Source organism: Sarcophilus harrisii, chromosome 5 (genome assembly GCF_902635505.1).
Source record: "Sarcophilus harrisii chromosome 5, mSarHar1.11, whole genome shotgun sequence".
NCBI classification, from domain to species: Eukaryota; Metazoa; Chordata; class Mammalia; order Dasyuromorphia; family Dasyuridae; genus Sarcophilus; species Sarcophilus harrisii.
In genome coordinates this window covers 237,723,946-237,749,272 of record NC_045430.1, presented here as the reverse complement: position 1 = coordinate 237,749,272, position 25,327 = coordinate 237,723,946, and the positions used below count along the sequence as shown (strand labels likewise).

At 34.7% G+C, this 25,327-nt stretch overlaps 1 protein-coding gene across 2 annotated transcripts in view; it reads left to right on the top strand.

The window, feature by feature from the left end:
- PTER (phosphotriesterase related) overlaps positions 1-25,327 on the top strand; it is a 98,798-nt gene that overhangs the window by 50,563 nt on the left and 22,908 nt on the right. The window contains exons 2-4 of one of the 2 annotated variants that reach the window (XM_023505108.2): positions 1,117-1,201; positions 4,722-5,185; positions 7,057-7,322. In XM_023505108.2, the coding sequence (XP_023360876.1) occupies positions 4,754-5,185; positions 7,057-7,322 (698 nt within the window). In that variant the 5' untranslated portion in view covers positions 1,117-1,201; positions 4,722-4,753. The remainder of the gene's footprint in view (positions 1-1,116; positions 1,202-4,721; positions 5,186-7,056; positions 7,323-25,327) is intronic. The other variant, XM_003771901.4, reaches the window with a different exon arrangement.

The window sequence follows — 25,327 nt, the reverse complement described above, 5'->3', positions numbered from 1 at the left end:
AACTTTCATCTTGTCTCAAAGTGAGCATATATCAGTGACATGAATTGAATGTAGGCCTTCCTGACTCCAACGTTCTCTATTTACTACACCAATTTACCTTTCCATTAAATCAAACAAGTCAACAATTCATTTTTCCCATTAATTTCCATTTTTTACTGAATCAACCAACAGTTATTTAAAATGTTTCCAATATTTACTCAACAACAACAAAAAAAACCTAAACAAGCAGATAAAGACAGGTTACTTGTATGTGGAAAATGGCCCGAGAGAACTTGAATGGAGGAATCATTTGTCAAGGGACTTACTCTGTAAAGGCACTTTCCTTCTTTTCTAGATGGCATACATCTGCCATTATGCTTATTTCCCTGACACTTAGTTTAGAAAATAACATCACTTTTGTCATATGAGGATCACTTGATGGAATGTTTTGCCTAGAAAAGAGAAGACTCAAGGAAAACATTATAGCTGTCTTCAAATATTGAAGGATTGTCATGTGGAAGGGAGATTAGATTTGTTCTATTCGACCCAGAGGGCAGAACTCTAAGCAATGCAAGAAATTGCAAAGTAGAAAATTTAGATTTGATGTCCAAAAAAAAGTCAAAATCAGAATTGGTTAATACAGGAGGGTGGATTCTCCTTGAAGCTCTTCAGGTAAAGGCTGAATGATCACCTGTCAGGTATGTCAAACAAGGAATCCTAGAAAGGGTTGACCTCAATGGCCATGAAGGTTATTTTAACCTCTCAAGTTCTGTGATATCATGTCCATCTTCTTCCTTAACCAAAAAAAGGAACCCAAGAAAACAAACAAAAATGGATTTCTCCGTGACTAGGATTTGCCTTTGATTATTCTGGAATGGTTTCCAGCAACTATTCATTATTGATTTCGAGAAACTTGATCTTGCTTGTTTATGTCGCCATCTGGCAATTTGATGGATATCATTATCATTACCTACATGGAAGTGATTGCATTCCATTGTTTTTAAATGGACATCCTTAGTGATTTTTAAAACACAATTCAACATTAAAAGTTATAAATCCATGTATAAGGGAACCATTGTACAATAAACCTCAGAAAAGGTAGAAATACATTCATACCCTTTCCTCCATTGTTCCCAGGAAATTTCCTGCTGTTTTTGAAAACATGAGCTGCCAATTGGGATATTTGGGACATGGACATTTATTGCACTGAAAGATTTAATAGGTGAGGAGTCTGACAGAAATGTCTTAAAACACAGTGCCATGTAATAAATACATTGCTGCTATGAGTCAAATTGAAATAATAAATATTGTGTTTTTATAGAGCACTATAGCATTGCAGCCTGTGTACATGGTCCACAGTAGATTTGTGGGCCAATCCAACATGTAAACACTGGAAACCAAACTGGACCATTTGTGGAGTGCTGATCTATTATAGGAACTTCATTCTGAGAAAGTTTGAAAACTATTGGACTTTATTGTATCCAAAAATTGCATACCTTGGTATGGAATTTTCTAATTTTGTATGGTAATATTGTAATTTAAAAAATATTAAATATATTTCTGATGTGGAAACTTTTTCTAAGGTCCCTCCAGACAAGATGCAGAAAAAAGTGTATCGAAAGGAGCTAAAAATCCTCACATACCTCTCAGAAGAGTTAAAAAGTCACTAAAAAGGGGTGGAAAGCATTTTAAAACTATATTAAAATACACAATCAAGCAAAATAGAAAATTACCAAAGTGAAGAAAATGCTGATATAATTTAAAAATACAACAAACCAATTAAATGAAATCAAATTGTAAATGCCACAAAGGTATATGGGTGTGGGAGGGATGGGGAAGTCAATATCCAATAGCTCATTTTAGATGGACAAATGACATCTCTTAAGAAATTAAAGAAGAATGACCGTGAATAGAAAATTTCAAAACCAAATAAAAGTTGAGTTTGAGGAAGTGACAAATCAGTGGATAGAATTCAAGTTAAAGAGTTTAAAAACTTGAAAATCTAGTAGAAATAATGAAGAAAGTAGCTAGAGATTACAATAGAAAAATCTCAAAACATCAGAAAAAGAAAAAAAACTGAATTGTATACAATGTATAGTTGTTAAAAATATAAATTCAAAAAACATGACAAAATTGCAGCCCCAAATTGGGATCCATGAAGAGTAAAAGGATAGAACAGGATAGTAACACTCAAGGTTATAGGTATGCAAGAAAATGGAGAAAGACAAGAATCTGAGAATTATATTCCAGAAAATCAGTAAATCAGACATCCTGAAAAGAAACAAACAGGTAATGAAATACCAATAGAAACATACTTCTTAGTAACATAGATGTTTGTTGATGTTTGAGGTCACATTTGAACTCAAGTTTTCTTCATCCCAGTCGAATGCTCTATTTACTGGACCACTGAGTTCCCCCTCATTTAACCCATTTTCAATTAAATAAGCAGCTTAAATAATTCTTCCCTTTACTGGTGAAGGACTTAGGATAGTACATCTACATTATCTCCTTTGGTTCTTCCTGTGATTAGATGGCACATATTTACAAGCAAATTGACTATATAATAGTTAGAGAGTGTTGGAGTCAGAAATGATTATTGTCGTTAATGTTGTTCTTGTTACATAGAATAGTCAGTCAGTAAACATTTATTGTTTACTACTATGTGCTAAATGCCAGGGTCACAAAGAAAGATAAAATATAGTCCCTGTTCTGAAGGAAATAAGAATCTAATTAAGGAGACAATTTTTCCTGGACTTAATATTATCACAGCTTCAGATCTCAATAAATGATACTGGTTACTTACAACTAAAGTTTACCTGCAATTGGGCAAATTCATGGGATTTCCTCAAGACTCCTATTTTGGAGATCTCTACAATACTTTTAAAACTGGAAACTAGTTTGTAACTGAACTGAATGCTATCTCCTTTTTTTATTATTCTCAGTCATACCCATGTATTTGATCTGTTAAAATCTTACAAATTTGAATTCTCCAATATTCCTAATTTTTTATTTCATTATAATTTGGTTTATCCCTTTAAATAGAAACCTGCTTTATTACATTACTGAAGTTCAGAGGTAGTTTTGTTTTGTTTTTTAAGTCTAAATTTTCTAATAGATTTTCGGAGAAGCAAGGTGGTACAATAAATAGAGTACCAGGCCTGAAATCAGAAAGATTCATCTTCCTAAATTCAAATCCAGCTTCAGACACTTACTAGCAGTGTGACTCTGGGCGAGTCACTTAACTTTGCCTCATCTGTACAATGAGGTAGAGAAGGAAATGGATTCACAAAGAATTGAACATAATTGAAAACAACCAAATGACAAATTTCTAATAGATTGTAGTACAATTTTTTTTATCATCCTCAGATGAGGGATTCTTAACCTGGAGTCAATGAACTTTAAAAAAAAAAAGATGTATTCTGATAACCATTTCAATAGAATTGGTTTCCTTTGGAATCCCATGTGTTTTATTTTATGCATTATTTTGAAAAGGGGTCCATGGATTTCAAATGGGTCTATATCACACAAAAAAGTTAATAGCCCCTGGACCAGATGGCTCCTTATAACTCTAAATCTGGGATCCTATGTTTCCTTTTTTAAAAATAACAGCTGGCATTTATATAACACTCTAATGTTTACAAAGTGTTTTACATACATTATTCCATTTAAGCCTCACTACCACCTTGTGCTGCTGATTTTGTCATCATTCCCACTTTCCAAGTAAAGAAACTGAGGTTCATAGAGGAATTGATCTCCCCCACCCCCAATCACCAAACTAAGTGTCTGAGGCAGGATTCCAATCCAGATCTTCCTAAATGTGAGTTCACACCTTTCTTCCCCCCACAAGTATACCTAAAGTATCTGTACAGTAAGAACAAAAATTTGATGCACACTTAAATAATTGTTAGCAAATTGAACCATTAGATTCTTGTCCTTGAAAATAGCATTTTCACATATAACAGAGAATTATTATCTGTAAATCAGTGTTTGAGGTTTGCAGAGAGCTTTCTTTATGTACCCTACAACCACCATAAAGTCTATAGTAGAGAATATTCGACATGAGCTGGGTTTGGGATCTGCAGACCTCAGTTTGGATTCCATCTTTGTTTCCAGCTTTTGTGACATAGGCACAATTTCAATATTTATGATGAAGAGGTTGGACTAAATTATTTCCTAAGATTTTTTCTGATTAGTTCCAAAAACTGAAAAATCTGTCAAGTGGAATGTGATTCCCTTTTCTAGTTTTTTTTTTCCTTATTTTAAGAGAACAATGTAGAGTAAAAAGCAGATTTGCCAAAACAATGACTAAAGGAAGAATCTTTTTAACTTGGTATAAGCCTTGAAGTTTAGAGAGGGCAAGAAAAATGAAGATTGTACAATGTGATTGGAAAGGGCATAGCTAAGACTAATGAGATGAAATTAAGTGAAAGAGAAATGTGAACTGAATATCAAGAAATATTTCCTGTAGATGGGATTGTGATTTGATCTTGTGGAAGTATCCCAATGGAAGTGGTATGAGTCTTCTATATCACTCGTGTCACTTAAAACTGGACTGGACTTCAAATTCTCCCAAAAAAAATACATAGTAAAAAAAGAGTCTGACTTCAGCAGGATGATAAGTGAGATGACATCTCTAATTTTATTGATTTGGTCTCAGGTGTCTGCTTCCAATCACACATTTTCCCGTGGAGAGGAGGGGTTTGCATTTCTGCTAAATTTTACCTATTTTTCTTCTTTTTCAGAACACATTTTTATTAAAATCCTGTGCTTGGAAATGACTTCCTTAAGTGGCAAGGTACAGACAGTTTTGGGACTTGTGGAACCAGGTCAACTTGGCCGGACCTTAACCCATGAGCACTTGACCATGACCTTCGACTGCAGCTACTCCCCTCCTCCATTGGGTCAGGAAGCTTTGTCTAAGGGACCCCTTCTGATGAAGAACTTGTTTTGGATTCAGAAGAACCCATATTCCCACAAAGAGAATCTTCAACTAAATCAGGAGATTGAAGCCATCAAAGAGGAGCTCTTATATTACAAAGCCAATGGAGGTGGGGCTCTGGTGGAAAACACAACTAGCGGACTTAGTAGAGATGTGAAGACCTTGAAATGGTTTGCAGAAGAGACTGGGGTCCACATCATTTCTGGGGCTGGATTTTATGTGGGCGCCACACACTCCCCGGAGACCCGTGCTATGTCCATAGAGCAGGTAAATAATTCCTAGCCAATATCTATTCTCAAGCATAGATTATCCCTGTCCTTGCTTATTGGTGAACTTCAGCCCACAAATAAAAATCTCATTGACTCAGAACCAGTGGGGCATGCTACAGAGTCACAGAGGCACAGAAGGAGATGGTGATTAAATGCCAGATCATTAATACTTCATAAAGAAAACTTTGGACAAAGAAAACCTTGATGTGCTCTGTGTTGAAAAATTCCAAATAGTGATAATTATATTTCAAATATATTGTATCAGTGCTCAGTAGTGGTACCATGGCCTGTTTATAAACCTCAGTTTTCCATTATAAACCTCAATTATACAAGCTTAATTTTCTTTCACGATTTTATAATAACCCAGCAGTACAAATTCACTGTAGGGTGAAACTTGGCAGGCTGAGACTTGGCAAATTTGTGAAATTTTTTACTTCTCTCTTTTCAAAGTTGGGGGTTGGAGGGATTATGGAAGAGAATTCACTCATCTGTTTTTATCTATATCATGATAGTGACTAAGAAGGAGGAGTTCAGAGAAGTAAGATAGGAGTGACTCTTTAAGGTTGGGGGGAAAATAGCAGAAACAATTCCCAAAGCATATATTTAGGATCATCTATTCAATAGGAATAGCAGAACAGCTGCAATTTTTTGCAAAGAACAATTAATCTTTAAAATTTGTTTGACAGAGGGTTCATTTTCAAAATTATAATTCTCCATTTCTTCAGTCATGAGGACTTTCCTTTTCCAAAATATGTAGGGAAAATTGAATGAATTATATTCTTTGGATTCTATTCTCCCAGCAATGCTTGCAGACATTCCCAATTACTTTTAACAACCGTCTTAAATGCATGAACCAAAACGTATAATGTTACGAGACAGATGTATTGTGTATAGTATTTTCTATTTGTATGAGGTAAGGGATTGAATAAAGAAGGTAGAATAAGAGATTTGCTCATTGTGGGCTTAATTTATTCCATAGCTGTCCCTTTATCTGCCAGGTAGTCAAGTTTGGACAATAGATTTCTATTTCTTAATCCATGCATCACCTAATTGCCTTTTTCTTCATTTGGCTAACTAATCTTAGAGTGAAGCATTTTTAAATGAAATATTTATAGGAAGAGAAATAGGTCTGAGTTGCATTTAGGAAAACCTAGGTTCAAATTCTGCTTCTAACATATATTTAATATAAGACCAAAAAAAGGATATTTTTGAGATTTTTGAAATGCACTCAGAGTGCATTTTTGTCTCAAATCTTATTTAGCCCTCAGTTATTGAATGAGCTCAGGCAAACAGACCTGGAAAAGACATTCATTTAGAAAGTCCAAGTTATCCACTACATCATTGGCCTTTACGACTCATCCTGATTTTTATCCCATTACCAGACTTTGATGGTGGCAGGAGAAAGTACAGCCAATTATTTTGCCCAATTCTATCTCACTTAAATTCAATTCATTTCCAAATCAAGACATTACCCTGATGATGTCACTGGAGCTCTTGGAAAACAAAGGGCAAACAACTGATAGTGAGCAAGTTGTTTAACTTCTAATGCTCCAAGGAAATCTTCAAACATGATAATTTGAATTACTTCTTTATATCAATCAAAGAAATTTCCATAAACCAATGAAAAACCAGTCAAATCTCATCTCCTATCTTCTCCCCCTACTCAACTCCACTCCAGAATGTATAGCAAATGTGTCGTAAGTCTTTGAGCTGTAGGAATTTTGTAAACTTGTTACATCCTTAATAGTACTTCATATTTAATAGATGTTCAATTAAATGAGTGTTGGATCAAATATTTGCCAAATAGATTTCTTCACCACATGCTTTCACATACTCTTTTGTTTATAAGGTATTACCATTCTTCTTTAGCTCACTGATATTCTTATTAATGAAATACTACATGGAGCTGATGGGACCAACATCAAATGTGGAGTGATTGGAGAAATCGGCTGCTCCTGGCCTCTCACCGAAAGCGAGAATAAGGTTCTTCAGGCAACAGCCCATGCCCAGTCTCAGCTTGGCTGCCCCATTATCATCCACCCTGGTAGGAATCCAAACTCGCCCTTTAAGATTATACGAATCTTGCAAGAAGCCGGGGCAGACATCTCCAAGACAGTCATGTCTCACCTTGACAGGTAAGGAGGCTGTATAGAAACCAGTTTTCTTCAGCTAAAAAGCCTGAAACATGTATATGGCTGAATTGGTCAGCCTATAGGTTCTAATGTTTATTTTAGGCTAACCAGGAAATGAGCAAATCAATTCAATCTGCAGTGGTCATAGAATCAAGAACTATTTGTCAAATTGCAAGACATAGTCTTTACAAGATTTTACATAATTTTGCAAAAATGCAAGAATTTACAATCATGGTTAATTTACCATATTCGATTACTGTACAAAATTGTAGTGAGTAATTTCCATTAATAAACAGAGTATATGAGAGGGTCTGCAAAGGCTTGTTGATTATGTAGCCTTTCATACTCATGTTACCATGTTGGATTTGAGATGATCAATTTAAAATTGATGATTCTTTGAAAAGCCTATGAAAAATAAAAGCAAGAATAAAAAGAAATGTGTAAAGAAATAGTTTGGGCTTTAATCAAAGTTGTCTGATGCCACATTTTGGCCTGTATGTCTGTTCCAAGTTCATAACTGCTATTCCTAGAGTACAAGCCCTGGCAGGAATGACTGAAGTGAAAAAGATTATAAAAGGTTCCCTCATCAGTGGACTGAGCCAAGAGCAATGAAATCATACATTCATATTGAAGTAAGACAGTGAATAAGAGGGGAATGGGATGAGATTAAGCTTTTTTATAGTGTCTACTATGTTCCAGAAAATGTGCTAGATGATTTTTTTAGGTTTGGATTTGTTTCTTTTTTACAAATATTATTTCATTTGATCCTCACAACAATCCTGGTGAGATGGGTGCTATTATTATTCTCATTTTAACCTCATGTTCTAGTTGAGTAAATTAAGGCTAACAGGAGGTAAGTGATTTACCCAGGAAAACATAGCTAGTAATTGTCTGAAACAGCATCTTTCGGACCCAAACCCAGAGCTCTGTCCACTAAACCACCCTGGCAACTGTTCATTCAGTAGTTTCCAAATGAATGAATAAGAGGAAGAGAAAGTTTGTATGAAGCGGTTACTATGTGACTATGTGACACACATTGTGTAGATGCTAGAGATTATAAAAAAAGCAAAAACAAAGATAATCCCTTTTCTCAAGGAGTTTCCATCTCAACAACAGAAACAATGCTCAGAGGGGAAAGATGTCAAGGAGGGACACTTTGGTCCAGAGAGTTACAGGGATCATGAATTGGGGGCCTCATCCAGGAATACTGGCAGAGTTGAATGATTGCAAAACTGGGGTTAAGGAGAGGGAGATGATGAGAAGAAAGATTATGTTATAGCATGTTGTAGCAAAAGTCAATCACCAATCAGAAAACCTGGGCTCTTTGGCAGAGATTTCTCCCAGGGCCAAGGCTGTTGACCTGTAAGAGACAGAATATATACATTGAGCAGCAGGGAGTATCTGGCATTTGCAGCTATGGATTATATAAACAGCCATAACAGTTTGGCTAAGATTTTCCATGAGTAATAGTCCTTAAATGTAATTGATACAAAAATTAATGCAGTTTCTCAAAGTACGAAGCTAAGAATATTTTAGAAAATAGCTGTTATCATACTCACTGGAATAATGCCATTCCAACAGATTGACAAATCCTGATGAACAGACCAGACATTCTGCTATTTGATTAACTAATAATGCAGTAGAATTTATGTACATAGCTATTCCCCTTAACAGAAATATTGTAGAATCCTGTGCAGAAAAAATAAATCACTCTATGTGTCCCCAAAATGAGGAAGCCGAGGCTCATCAAAATAAAACCAGTTATCTGTGCAGCTGTGATGGCTTCATGTTCACTACTTAGCCATCTTGGGAAATTTCTAGTATGTTTTTACTTACTGTTGCCACTAGAAGATTTTTATCTCAAAAAGTGATTATACAATATCTCTGTAGAATGCTTACTGTCTTGGGGAAGGGGGAGGTAAGGGATGAAGAGAGAAATTTGGAACACAAAATTTTAAGAAAAAATAAAAGCTAAAAACTATATTTATGTGTATTTGAAAAGAAATATAATCCTATTTATTTATTTATTTTTAATTTTTTGCTAAGGCAATTGGGGTTAAGTGACTTTCCAAGGGTCACACAGCTAGGAAGTGTTAAGTATCTGAGGTCAGATTGGAACTCGGGTCCTCTTGACTTCAGGGGTGATACTCTATCCCCTGCACCCCCTAGCCGCCCCAATACAATCCTATTTTTAAAAAATAGGACCTGTATCTGACCATTGTCAGTAATATGTTCCAAATTATCTAATTTGAAAAGATAGATGCCCTATAATACTGTGTTATTCTGAGATAGCATCTTTTACATTTAGAGATGATGGTTCAACAGGAATTCTTCCATCTCTTGCATCCATGTATCCAGTCCTGAGTAAAAAGCTTTGAGGGTGGACAGACAAGTAATTCAAATTCAATTCAATTCAATGAACAGTTGTTGAATGCTTCCTACCCACAAGGAACCATGCTGGGTGTTAGGAGGGATGCAACAACACATAAAACAGTTCTCACTCTTAAGAAGCTCACTGTATTGATGAGAGTACAAAGTGTTACCTGGTAAAACCTGGGGAGAAATTTTCATTAAGTAGTTCTGAGAAACATTTCCCTGACAGAAAAACTTTCGTAGACATCATAGATCATAGAGTAAGAACTGGAAGGGACTTGTGAAGTTATTAGTCAAGCTTCCTTACTCTTATAAATGAGGAAATGAAGGACAAAGCATTTCCATGGCTTTCCAAAGTTCACCCAGGTAGAATTATCAGGACCAGAATCTGAACCTGGGTCTTCTGAATTTAGTCAGCTCTCTTTCTACAAGTCTATGAATCCATCGAAGGAAAAGGGGAGAGGAAAAGGGGAGAGGAAAAGGGGGGAGGAAAAGGGGGGAGGAAAAGGGGGAAGGAAAAGGGGGAAGGAAAATGGGGAAGGAAAAGGGGGAAAGAAAAGGGCTCATCATAATTGATACTCAGGAGCTGCACCATCACTCTGTGTCTTCAGTATGATCTCAGATGGAATAAAGTGGGAGAGCCAACTTCAGGAAAGTACTAAGCATTATGGAAAGGACATTTCGAGTGCTTCCACCTATTCTATTTCTGTTTTATGTGTTCTCCCTACTTAAAAGAGAGAAGAGAGGATGTAGGTGCATTTAGTGGGAAGGCAGCTGGGTAAGATGGCTTTCAAAGAAGCAGTACATTCAGAAAAGCATAATGTAGACGGGGAAAAAACCCTGGCTGGCGGCAAGCAGGCAGCTGTAGTTCCTGCAGGTGAATATTCACAGCAAGGCAGTTTCGAGGATGGAGTTTGACGAGGTCAGCCTTTCACAGCCAGTCTCAGATCTGCCGGACAGTATGTATGATCTGGTCCACACCAAATGTGCATCTCAGCTTTTCATAATAGAAGAGAAATCACAAAAGGCACATACTTTATGCAACAAAATGCACATAGAAACACCAAAAAAGGCGGGCAGGGAGAGACAGAAAACAAGGTATCCAGCAAGGAAGCAGAAAAATAATTTTGTTTCCCCCCCCCACCCCATCATTCTCTTTAGGCATAATGGAGAAGAATTTGAGCCCACAGGCTGTTACCGTTGCATGGCAACGAATCAAGGTGGTGGCTTGGCTCTGCTGGCCCCTTTTAGGAGAGGGTTGCACAGCAGAGTAAAAATCCAGCTTCAACTGTCTTTAGTAAAAAAAAAAATATATATATACATATATATCTTTTTTTCTAAATAAAAAAAACTTTTAAAAATATATGCTAATTAGAGGTACTAAAGTAAAATATACTAATATTTCCAAGAGCTTAGAATTATTTTTCTTAAGGCATATAAGTATCCATGTAGTAGGATTCATCTATAGCATGCTTTCCTTCAAAGATGTTATCTCACTGTCTTGAGGGGACATTTTGTCTCCCCGAGCTCAAAAGAGTTAATAAGTGACTGGCTTTCTGGGAGACCTCTGGACCACATTGTTGTCATGTGACTATTTGTGATCAGCTTAAGGTCATTTACCTAGAGATATCAGACAGACAAGATAAATCTGTTTCTGTGGATAACAGTGCTTCTATTACCATCTGTTCCCTTAATAAATGGTTGAAGAAATGTGAGCTTGTAGAAAGCATTCCTTAAACATTAGAAATTAACCCTGGAAAACAATATTACTCTTTAACCATTGGAACTGTCCAAATGTAATATTTACAAAGTCATGATAATACCTAGGGGATTTGTGTAAATTCATATAATTCACGATGAATGGTAAGTCTTTAGAATTTTTCAAAGTAATTATCTTACTGACTAAATCCCATTTGCCACACACCAAGGTGACTCTGCACCCTAACTATCCACCTTTTCTCAAACTACTACAGATTATTTGTATTTGAAAATAATGGCACAATGATGTCATATACCTAATTTCCCACATGGGGCAAGACTTCAGTTTGATGTTTATTTAAGGCAGCTACGTGCTTGCTCTTTTACGACTATACTCTTTCATTAGTGGATATAAAACAAAAATAACTGGAAAGGGTTAGGGTGCTGTCTAGATACTCAGGTAGACAATGTGGGATATTGTATTTAGAGTTGCAAGACACGAGTTCAAGTTATAATCATTTCACTTCTCTGACACTCTCAATCAGCAAAATGAAAGGAATTTTCCATTTGCCCTGGAGGACAATAAATAGCTGCTCTACCTCGATCTATTTGCTGCTTGGTTATCTATCATAAGAACCCCAAAGGATTTTGCAGCAGAATGCCCAGACTTTGGAAAGGTAGATGAACTGTACGGGAAAATAGAACATCCCCCCTTTTACAAATCCCTGCTTGGGGATGGCAGGGTTTGAAAGGGAGTTAAAGAAAGCTGAGGTAGACAGAATAGGAGCAGGCAAGCCGTGATGGAGAATTGGTTCAGAATGCCAATCTCGGTCTCATTTGCTTATAGTCATTCAAGCCACATTCACACAGCTCTTAGGAGAGAATGGTGCTTTAGCACAATCTCTCGCTTTCCTAATTAGAAGAGAGATGATGAATTATCATCTGCTCTTCTTCAAAAGTTTCACTCCTGAAAGTTTTCTTTTGCAAAACTAGATTGACCGAATGCTCCTCTGTCAGTCTCCCACAAGGACTAACATTCTAAAAGACTTGCTTGGAACGGGAATCTTTCAACTTCCATCAGCCCAAGTTTTTCCAAGCTTATGAATCAGTCTCATGCCATTCACAAAGAAATCACAGGCAAATATTCAACAGCCATACCCTCTCTCCAAAAACCTCTCCAGAGAAGAATAATAGTACAGTTACACTTTTATAGCACAAAAGGGTATTTTTAAAATATTTAAATATTTTAACTGATAAATTTTAATTTAAATTTAAAACTTTTAATATTAAAAAAGTATATTTTTAAATATTTTAAAAGCATTTAAGACATAAACATTGTAATTTTTATTAACTAATGGGATTTCAAGTATTTAGAATCCTACATTAGATTAGGGTAATGGTTGATCATTATTAGTATTATCACTTTTTCTGGACTTATAATACACAGAATAGAGGTTACCCTTTAGTCAAAAATGGACTAAGTCCTTCTGCACTATCAGGAATGAAAAGAAATCAACTTAGACCTGAAGAAAAAAAGATGAAGGCTAGACAAGTAACAATTCATAAAAGAGAACATACTTAGAGCACTTGGACTTCTTCCTATTTCTATTGCTGGCTGTCATTATGGATGTCATTGGTATGACCTTAGAAAGTACAGAAAACACTGTTCTTTATAAATACATCTACAGAGATGTGCACAGAGCCTAACAAGTACGTAGACTTATTTCTGCAATCTCTACCTAGTCATATATAATATGCACTTCTGTGTATATACACATATATGTACATATACATATATGTATGTGTGTATAAAGTTATATGCATATATGTGTATATATATGTATTGTGTGTGTTATGTGTTATATTATGTGTGTATTATATGTATATGTTGTGTGTTACATAGACACCATTTTGACACACATGCATATGTGTGTGTACAGATATGTTTACAGACATAAGCCTACGTATCTATTTAGGGAATGTAAAAATAGAATATAAATATAGAATATAGACATATTTGTAATACTCTACAACAAGGCATAAACTGTACGGGAGTGTGTGAGTAGGTGTGTGTGTGTGTAACAAATTCTAGGTCAGAACGGAGTTCTCACAGGGATATCTAGGTAGTGCAATGGGCGGAACATTGGACCCAGAGCCAGGAAAATCTCAGACATATATTCGATGTGTGACCCTGGATAGGTTGATATATTTGCCTCAGGTTCCTCATTTGTAACATGAGCTGAAGAAGGAAATGACAAATCCCTCCAATATCTTTGCCAAGAAATCCTCAAAAGGGATCACAAAAAGTTGGATACGACTGGAAAACAATAACAACAACACGGGCAGAAACTATTCTAAGCAAGAAAGTAACACGACCATTTTTCAGCTCTCCCAGACTTCTGTTCTTACTCTAAGACCTTCCCTTATAAAAAATGGCCTCCGTCCTTCTCCATGTTCGTGTAACATCCATGAACCGTAAGAGTCACTGACGGCTTCTTGGTAAATCTTGGGAAGGCGATGACAACCGGTGTTGTGGAGGATTTATCAAGCATTCCCCAATATAGCTGTCTTTATACAGATACTTGAACAAAACTGACATTCTGCCCAAGAGAAAGTGGTGGATCATGCATTCCAGCTAGGATCTCCTACCCACCTACACCTTTCACTGGTAATTTTCTTTTTCAAAAGCAATTTTTCATGCTGGTGACACCCCTCCCATGAAATGTGACACTTTAACAAATAGGGTTGCCATGTCCATGAGATTTATCTTTCCTCTCCTAGATATCATACTTCCTTGAACTGTGTGTAGCCCTACATGAAAAACAGAATCTCTTTTGCGTTGCGTAGCAGTGGGAAAGTTCACATGATTAAAAAAAAAAAAAAACCCTCTTCCTATCATGTATAAACTGTGAAATGTATTTTAAAATAAAAATTTAATTACACTTGGCAATTCTAAGTCTACTTCTGGCAACAATCTTATTTAAACAAGGGTTTTTCTCCCTTGTAGCCCATCTGTTCCTGGTGCTTGAGCCTCCACTTAAGTCATAATATTGAAGGGGTGACATCAGCCCTTGCCATGGTAACAGACTATGATGTCATTAAACAGGAGATAATGACTTAATTATACAGAGTTAAGCAGACAGAAGAGTAGATAGTGTGAGGGCAAAGACTCCTATTCAAATACAAATTACATAGGAATATAAGTCCACAGCAATAGAATTACTCTGAGTTCTGTGTTTTCTACAGTTTTCCCCAAAATTAGAATTTATTTCTAGGGTTAGACATGTTGTATATATTCATAAAATTAATAATTTCCAGTGAACTGAATGTGACAAACAGAAAAGAAATATTTGAATGGTGGAGAGGCGCACATGCACACACACACACACTGTTGTGCTCATGTTCATGTACTCATTTAAGTACTGATTTTCTACTGTATGTGCATAAAATAAGCCCTATTATGGGCTTATTTGAACTACCAAATTATCAGATCACAGATAACTTTTAGCTAATACTTTCAAGGATCCAACCTTCTATCATTACTATATGTTTTCAACATTAAAAAATTAAAGGCAAAATGGAAAATGACCAATTGAAAATATACTTGTGGTTCTCTAATTGAAGTATCAAATTTTGTAGTGGTCTTAGAAATATATAAGCTATGACATCAGAAGACCTAAATATGAATTTTAGTTCTAATACTTGTTACTCATGTGACTCTGCCTAAGTCACTCTGTGCCTCAATTTCCTGACTTGTAAAGTAGAGATCCAGTCTAATCAATAGACAGTTGCCTATGGGCAAGGTTTGTGCAAGAGATACAAAAACAAAAGTCCTTTCCTCAAGGAGATTTGTATATAATATTACATTATATTATGATGAAAATAATAACATCCCCTATCTTATATGATTTTGAGGAATAATAGGTTCTTAATCTAGGCTCCATTAATTTTTTCAGTATTTTAATAACTGTATTTAAATGTAATTGGTTTCCTTAAATCCCATGTATTTTATTTTATGCATTTCAACATATTATTCTGAGTAGAGGGTCCATGGACTTCAACAGACTGCTAAAGAAGTCCATATCTCAAAAAAAAGATTAAGAACTTCTATTTTAAGTAATAAAGAACTGTATAAATATTAGTTATTATTATTTTTATTTAATGGACAAAATAGAATTCTATTTTATAGATTTAGCTTGAACTTTTCTATTGCATTTTAAATTTTCAACTCGGTTATAGAATTTTTAGGTTGGAAGAGACCTTGGAGATCATCTAGTTCAATCCCCTCTCATTTTATAGAAGAAAAAAAAAAAATGAAGTTGACAAAAATGAGTGACTCAGGGTCAGACTATTCCTTTGTTTCATTCCAAGGTACTTAGTGAAAAGAGGTAAGCCATTTTAATGGGAAACTGGGTGATACAGTAGATAGAGCTCCAAGTCTGGAGTCAGGAAGATTCATCTTCATGAGCTGTGTAATTCTGGGCAAGCCACTTAACCTTGTTTACCTCAATTTCATCATATATGGAATGAACTGGAGAAGGAAATAATAGACCACTCCAATAGCTTTGCCAAGAAAATCCTAAATACGGTCATGGAAAACCCAAAACCACTGAACAATAACAGAGGAAAGCCATTTTAATAATGACTTTTTTAAAATAATCATAATCTTAGAATCATTTAATCAAGAGTAAACCTTTAGATGTTACCTTGGGTAGAAGTTGGCCTTGGACAATTCACAAAGATGTAGATTTAAATCTTATCTCTGATCTAGGAAAATAACTTAAAGAGGCTAAATGATCTAATCTATATAAAGTACTTGATTTATCTTAAAGCACCACATAAATATCACATTATTTTATTAGAGGCCCAAATCCTTTCTTATTATACTGAAATTTGGAAATTATGTTGAAAACATTAATATTAATAATAGCTAGCATAATGCTTTAAAGTTCCTATAGTATTTAACTATATATATATATATACATAAATGTTTCATTTTTTTTCTCTCACAATAACTCAGTGAAGAAGATGCTATTATTATTCCCTTTGTAGAGATGGGGAAACTGAGACAAATTAAGTAACTTGACCAGGATCACATAGTTAATAAGTGCCTGAGGTAGAATTTGAACTTGAATCTTTCTGACTCCAAGTTCATCACTTTATTATGCTATCCAGGAATTATTTGAATTCAACAATGACTATTTCAGTTTATGTGTATAAACACAGCCTTAAGGTTTAAATGAGTTTTTGAAAAAAAAAAAATGTCTCATATAGATAGCAATGCCTTTTAGATTTTGCTTTAGTCAAAATGTCTTTTAACCTTTGTTAGTCATAATGTTGAGTTATAAGTTCCATCTACCTGGATATTTACCTTGTGATCCAGTTTTTGCTTTGTTTCAATTTTCTTTCCTATTGCTTCCTACTTCTATTCCTACCTGCTTCACATCCCAAAATTCCATTTCCCATGAAAGAGAACTCTGCATTAGATGAGCTCAAGCTTATAAAAGGGTTCAGAAGTCAGGGCCAGCTGTCCAGTGTTATAGCAAAAGCCTCAAGAGACCAGGTGAGTGATCACTGTGTACCCTCCCTATGAAGATAGACTAATAGCTTGAGATGCCATTTCCTTCAGCTGATGGCAATGAGCTTTGTCATAAAATTACCCCAGTGCCTTATAAACAGAGCATGTATTGATTAGCTGTGGAACAAAAATATAAATCATATAACTGGAAAAAAATGTTAAAATGTTAACTAGGTTACAACTTGATTCCCAGATCTTATATTTGATCCTAAAAAAACAAACCAAGATATTTTTAATGACAGAGATCATCATGTCCATCTTGAAGAAGGGATTATTTTCAGAGTAAAATGCAGCAACTCTTGTTATAGTTCTAAGCTATATTATGAACTGTTTAGAGCAAAAAAGTGAAAAATACTCTAACTGAAAGAATAAGGAAAACTGAAGTAAGAGATAATATTAACGATGGAATGGTACCAATCAAATTAGACAAGCCTTAAAATTATAGATGACTGTGACTTGTTAGATCATCTGTTGCATATTTCATTTGATTATTTTCCAGCAGTAGTAGATGATTTCTTCAGCCATAATAATTTGTTTGAGGTTAATCTTGACTCTATAGTAAAAAGAAAGTTACTTCCATAACTACTGTTTCAGCAGGATTGGATCTAGGGGGAAAGTCATCTAGATGATGTTGCCTTACCCCTGTCCTCACATGAGAAGGTCTGACAATATTACGGTGCAAGATTCTAATTCCACATCACAAGAAGGTCCACATGACTTACTATGATATAACCTCTTTCTCCAAAGAGCAAATTTCTCCAAGAAACACCAGAAATGGAATAAGCTAGAAGCATAAATAGTAAATAAGCACTCTCACCATATAGCATCTAACCAGCAAGCACACGGCTGTTCCCATCCAAGGCTTCTCTTTGATGAATAACACTCACTGTTAGGGAGATTTTCTTTCCTTGGACTTCTGAGCCATATTTTTGTATGACTTCTGATAAGAATAATTGCATGAATTAGTCATTCAATCGCCTGCACACTAATGCTTAGTTATCCCAAGTTGGTCTCATCAAAATGCATCTGTCAGGAAGATAAATAATGAAATACACTGGATGACATGTAAACTACTCTTGTGAACAATCATGTCTAGTTAACATGTAGCATCTGGACAAGAAATGTGATTTGTTTGTGTTTTTTAACATCAAATTCACTACTCCTTCATGATCCATGACATATTTCTACAACTACAGGTCTGAGTAAGGATCATTGCCTCTTCCTCAGGTTAATCACTTCTTTTCCTTAAAAATCCTGGCTTTGGAGTATATACGGCCATGAATACCTAAAGGCAATCCCATTGAGACCATGCACACCCCTTTCTTTGGATCCCTTATACTTCTATGTATTTGTTTCTGAAGCCAAATTCCCCTGAGATGTGTGAATTCTTTCTAGAAAGAAATTTCTTCCATGAATCTGTAACCTAGATAATTTGATAATTTGGTTACTGGCATGATTTAGTAAACTCTTGACCACTCAAAACCACCTAGAATTAAATTTTGTCTTTGATATATACTGATTATGAGACTCTGGACAAATCATTTAAACTCTCAGTCCTCTAGGCAACTTTCTTAAATTCCAATGTGCAAAAGATTCTGACCTACATTGGGAAAGGAATTTTCCATACCAATAAATTATTATCTTTCTAGTCCCTTTTCCTCTTCCTTCCCTACTTTCTCAGTAGATAAATAGGAACTTTCCCAACAGGAATTTCTTATACCAATAAATTATAATCCAGTTCCTTTCTTCTTCTTCACTGAAAGATTTACATAAACTGGTACAGAATAAAGTGACAAATAATATACACAATTACTATAATAAAGCAAATGAAAAGACCACTAAAGGAAACTGAACTCTAATTGTAACTAGCAAATCTTAATCATAGAGAACTAATGATAAAACCATTTCACTCTTTTTTCAGTGAAGTAGCCAGAGAGGAGAGAGATGTACAGAAAGAATGTCCCATATACAGTCAGACAACTATGATTATATTGATTGTTTTGGCTTAACTTTTTCATAAAATGGAATGTTCAATTTGAGTGTTATACCTATAAATGGTGACAATGTAAAAACAATAGAGATAAAAATATTTTTCTTCTTAAATATAAAAAGCGATCTCTAAAATAGAATTGTACAAAATGTTAATTTTAACACTTGTGATAGCTGTGGGCTTTCTCACATTTTAAAGAGGGAAAAGATTTTTAAAACTCCCTAAAATATCACTTTTTTGGGACCACTATATTACTTAGTGATCTTCAGTAAGTTCTTTGTTGTCTGCTGGATGAAGTACTTAGCCTTCCAGTCAGACTCCTTCCTGCTTTCCGGTCTTTTCTCTCTCCAGTTTCCCTTTTATGAACATTCTATATCTATCCATCTATCTATCTATCTATCTGCATTTATGCACATATATATACATATATATATATATATATTTGTCCCAGCAGAGTTCCTAACATTTCTTCTACTTGAAGCACTTCCTCACTCTCTCTGAATACTGAAATGCACCCAATTCTCTCTTTTTTGTTGTTCATTTTTTATTTCTTAATACTATTTTTTCTAATTACATGTAAAGATAGTTTTCAACATTCATTTCTATAAGATTTTGAGTTACAAATTGTTCTTTCTCTCTTCCCACCCTTCTCCCCAAAACAGCAAGCAATCCCTGTATATGTTATACATATACAATCATTTAAACATATTTCCAAATTAGTCATGAACAAAAGGGAAAAACATAAGAAATAAAAAACCAAAAAAATTGAAAAAAAATGCTTTGATCTGCATTTAATATCCATGGTACTTTCTTTGGGTATAGATGGCATTTTTCACCATAAGTCTATTGAAATTATCTTGGATAACTATATTGTGAGAAGAACAAAGTCTCACAGTTGATCATCACACAATCTTGCTATTACTATGTACAATATTCTACTAGTTTTGCTTATTTAATTCAGCATCAGTTCATGTAAGTACAGGTTTTTCTGAAATCTTCCTGCTCATCATTTCTTATGGAACAATAGATTATAGAACAACAATTTCTTATAGAACATTAGAAAAATAGAAATTAGAAACATAAAAATTAGAAAAATAAAAAATAGAAAATATATTATCTATAAATATAAAAATATTAGAAAATAAAAAATAGAAAAATAAGAATAGAAATTAGAAAAATAAAAATTAGAAACATAGAAAAATACATTCATATACTATAACTTGCTCAGCCATTCCCTAATTGGTAGGCAACCCCTCAATCTCCAATTCTTTGACACCACAAAAAGAGCTGCTATAAACCTTTTTCCTCTTTTATGAATTTTTTGGGATATAGCAGCACTACTTGACCAAAGGGTATGCACAGTTTTATAGCCCTTTGGACATAGTTTCAAATTGCTTTCTGGAATGGTTTAATCAGTTCACAACTCCACCAGAAGTGCATTAGAGGGCCAGTTTTCCCACATGCACTCCAACATTCATCATTTTCTTTTTCTGTGGTGTTAGCTAATCTAATGGGTGAGAGAGAACCTCAGAGTTGTTTTAATTTGTATTTCTCTAACCAGAAGAGACAGCATTTTTTTCATATAACTATAGATAATTTTAATTTCTTCATCTGAGAATTGCCAATTCATATTTTTTGACCATTTATCAATTGGAGAATGACATATTCTTATAAATTTGACTCAATTCTCTATTTTTTTTTAGAAATGAGGTTTTTATCAGAAACACTGACTATAAAAATTGTTCTCAGTTTTTGTATTGGTTTTGTTTATGCAAAAACTTTTTCATTTAATGTAACAAAAATTATCCACTTTGAATTTCCCAATGTTTTCTAGTTCTTCTTCAATGATAAGGTAAATTATCCCTTGCTCTCCTAATGTGCTTATAGTATCACTCTTTATGTTTAAATCATAAATCCATTTTGACTTTCTCTTGGTATAGGATGTGAGATGTTGGTCTGTACTTAGTTTCTGCCATATAATTTTCCAGTGTTGCCAGCAGTTTTTGTAAAATATTGAGTCCTTATTCCAGAAGCTGGAGGCTTTGGGTTTATCAAACAATAGATTAATATAGTCATTGTCTATTGAATGTACCCTATTCTTCAGGGTCCACCTTAAATTCCACCTCTTCCAATAAGACTTTGTTGATTACTCAAAATCCAAAAATAAACTTTTTTCTTCTGAATTTATATATCACTCATTTTTTTATTTCTGTGATACTTAACTCACTTCCTTGTGATACTATTATTTGTCCTTGGGTCTTGAAGAGGATTATGACATCAGGAAGATGATGCTATGATAGTAAGTGAATTGGATTTAAGTGGGGGAGGGCTGTGCAAGATCACCTGCCTCACTTTCTCCTGCAAAGCCATCTAGGTCCAGTAGCCAGACATAGATCAGAATGACTGGAGATGGTCCCGGATGCAGTGGGAGACCTTAGTTAGTCTTTTTAAACTGAGGCCTTTAACAGGTTTCAGTTAGACTGAGGCAATATCCAGTCAGTGGTTAAGACTAGGTAGAAAATGAAACAAAGAATGGTCTCTTTTATCTAGTAAAGAACAAAACAAACAGACAAAAAAAAACCCAAAAAAAAAAACAATCTGGTAAATTTTGGCCAAAATAGAAATAATTGCTCTTTATATTTAGTCTAAGGCAGTCAGGGCCCAAACAATGTTGAATTGATATATACTCTACATCTCTCATCTGATGAGTTCCTAGGAAGAACTTCCTTTATACACACACACTGAACCTATCTGTCTTCCACCTAACTGTATAATATATTTGTTAAATGAATTTGGAACCAGCCAATATCACTAAGTCTCACACATACACACACACAAACACAATACAAATGTCAATGTAGAATGTCTGCCATTCATTCACTATTAGTTTGTTTCTAATTGGAATAGAACTGTACTTAGGAGAAACTGAAAACTTGGCTGATGTAAAATCAGTAGAATTTTTCTAAGTTTCCAGATAAACTTGGATTCCAGATACACATGGAAGCTGCAGTTCAAAATAATCTCAAAACTCTGTACTTTTTCTCCCACTCATCTGACTATTATTTTTCAATCTCCTTTGTAGAATCACCATCATTCATGCCCTTTGTATAACATTATCCCCTTAGCTCTAGGGTTTTCTCTGTCATTGTCCCTTTTTTATATTTTTTTCTTTGCAGATATCAGAAACTCCCAGTCAGCTGACATCCTCAACTCCTCAATTTTCCTCATCATCAAACACTCGCTTCACTTGTCTCAATTGTACATGTCCAACATCTCTTGCATCTACCACCTTGTCTCCACTCCCAAAGTCACCACTCTCAGGTATTCTTCACCTCTCACTGAACTCATATAATTATCTTCACTTCTCTGATTCCAGTCTGTCCCCTCTCTAATCTATCCTGTGCCAACTGGATGCTTCTAAAACTTAGATTTAGCTAGATCATTTCCTCCACTATCAAACAAACATGTATTTATTGAGCATTTATGATATGCCAATCATTGTGCAAAGTGTTGGGATTATAAGAAAAGCAGCACACAAGAGGAAGAAAAGGGAGAAGGAGTAGGAAGTACTCATAACGTACAGGCTGAGGAACAGGAATGATGGAAAATATCCAGAAATCCAGAGTGAGGTATCTCTCTATTGTGTCCAGAATAAAATATGAATTTGTTTGGTTTGTAAAGTCTTTTGCAATCTGGCTTGTCTATGTTTCTTATTTTATATTTTTGTATTATTCTTCCTTACATATTAGTCCCTTATGTTAGCCAATCTGGCTACCTGCTGTTCCCCATATACCATATTCCATTACGCTGAATGTCTAGAATGTTCATAACTGCCCTTTGGAATCCCCATCATTTTTCACGGCAAAATCTCCAATACAAGACCTTTATTAAAGCTTTAATCGGGTCCTCTTCTGCAAAAAAGAATTACTCACATTTACTTTGAATATATTTTGTACTTATTTTATCCCTCCAGTAGAATATAAGCTCCTTGAGGGAAGGGACATTGTATTTTCATTTTTTATATCCTTTTTCCCTAAAATAGTGCTTGGGACTTGCTAATGTATGGGATGGAGAATGAAGAAATGGAACAATCTGAGTCTGTTATTTCACTAATATAGGAAATTTCAGATTAGGAAACTTCTCCCAATGTAGATTGGCAACTCCTCTGCAACACTCTTAGGGAGTTGCTTAGAGCTCAAATGTCTCTCCGGGATTACAAAATCAGTAATGAATAAATTCTGAACTTGAACCCAGATGTGTCTGATTTCAAGACTAGTTCCCCATCCATTCTGCCTGGTGCATGACAATTGTTTCAGAAATGTTTGTGGAATTAAAATAAAGTGAGTTCAATGTGCCATAGCACAGTTTGGCAAATATGGAGTGACCCCTTATTGTATAAGTGCTCATCTCAGTTGCCTCCTTAATGCCATCCACCAGAGAATACCGTAGGGTCTTTCTAGCTGTTTTGATATCTAAAGATGCAAGCCCCCTCCATACCCTTCAGTCCTTTGTAGATGAACGGCTATGCTCTTAGATCTTGAAATTAATAATTAAGGACTTATAGGCATCTATTTTGTGGGGTATTCTTGTTTGGTGTAAGAAAAGAAAATGTCTTAGTTTTCATAACAGTATTATGGGAAAATCTTCCAGGAAGGAAAATATACTCAAGAATCTTTATTTTTTGCATTTCTTTAACTTCCATTTTCCCATCAAGAGATTCATGCACACCAGGACAGCTTACTTCTGTTTCTTTTGTGATCACATCTGTGTAGATAATCCTCCTCTGCAGATTACAACATATTCAAAATGACTTCATCCTATTTAACTCTTGTTCAAATTTTTTCCTAAGTGAGAGGGATCCATCCAGTCTACTGGAGAGTCTTCTGCATCTTTTCAGGTTATGTGAAAGGCCCCAGATTGACCATCATTTAGTTTATGCTTACTGTGTTCTTTTTTGGTCCTACACTTCCTTAATAATATGAGGTGTCCCAAAAGTTCATGGCAGTTTTAAACCACTAAAGCTTAATAAATAAAAAAGCTATTACAGCTTAAAACTGCACTGAGACTTCTGGATATCCTGTATATTTTATGCTGCTTCTCTTAAAATAGTGTGATGTGGTAAAAGGAAGGTTGAATTTGGAATCAAAGAACCTGCATTTATATCCCAGATATGCAATTTATTACTTGTATGACCTTAGACAAGCCACTTATAATCCCTGAACCTCAGTTTCCTTATTTGTAAAATGAAGGAGTTGGACTAGAATATTTGTAAGATCTCTTTAAGCTATATTTCTGATCCTGAGTTAATGGTGTGAAACACAAGAGAGAATGACATTAATTAAAAATGGTTCCAGGACTAATCTACATTTTATATCCAAGGGAAGATTTTTTTTTTCAATTTTTTTTTCCCAGGCTCAAAGACTTTTTTAAGCCACAGTATGTGCTATGTTTGATTAGGGAATAGGGAAAGAGGCAGATTCAGTCCTTTTTCAGAAATGACTAATCAGGATAAAAGCAAAGTCAGGCCCTAAAAAGTATCCCAGGAAATCATCCAATCCTAAACCCCTTTATGTCAGAAGGATTATTGAATAATTATAGTCCTATAGTTTTTAGGATATTCTTTTGAAGATATTTCTGACCTCTTGGAAGCATAATTCCCCACTGTGCTATGTAGAAATCTAATACTACATTAATCCTTGCATCCTGGAACTGCCATGGTAATAAGATATTACCGTGGTTAAAGCAGAAGACAATGGGGATGGAGTTCAATTTCCAGCACTGCTAGTGGCAAAATTTGGATCTCACTCATTTCCTTACTCTTAACCCTGCCCTGAATGGTATAAAATGGGGCACATTATTTTTTCTTCCTATTTTTTTCTTAGAGAGTTTTTGTAGACTTTTCATTATCATTACTCTTTATAGCTCTAAGTCTTTAAACTTTGAAGTGTTGAATTTCCCTCAGCCCACTCTTCTTTATTTTTTTAATACTATTATTTTGTCTAATCTAATTCCATCAATTCTTATCTTCTTATTACAAGGAAATGGCACAGATAAGCCATTTCTTCATTCTTCATTCATGAGTTCCTTATATCAATTAAATAATGGATCACATAATTTTAAACCAATCTCATTATTATTATTCATTCTAATTTTGATTTTATTTTTGTAAAATCTTTATTTTTTTTCAATTGAAAGTATCTATTTTCTTTTATAATTTCCTATATTCTTACTGTATTTTTAATTCTTCCCCTGACCATAGTTGTAACACTTATTACCTTGGTTTTTCTTTATATTTTTAATATTATAATTTCTAAATATTTAGATCTTTTGTGAGTTTGGAATTACATTGTGGAATATAATGCAAATTGT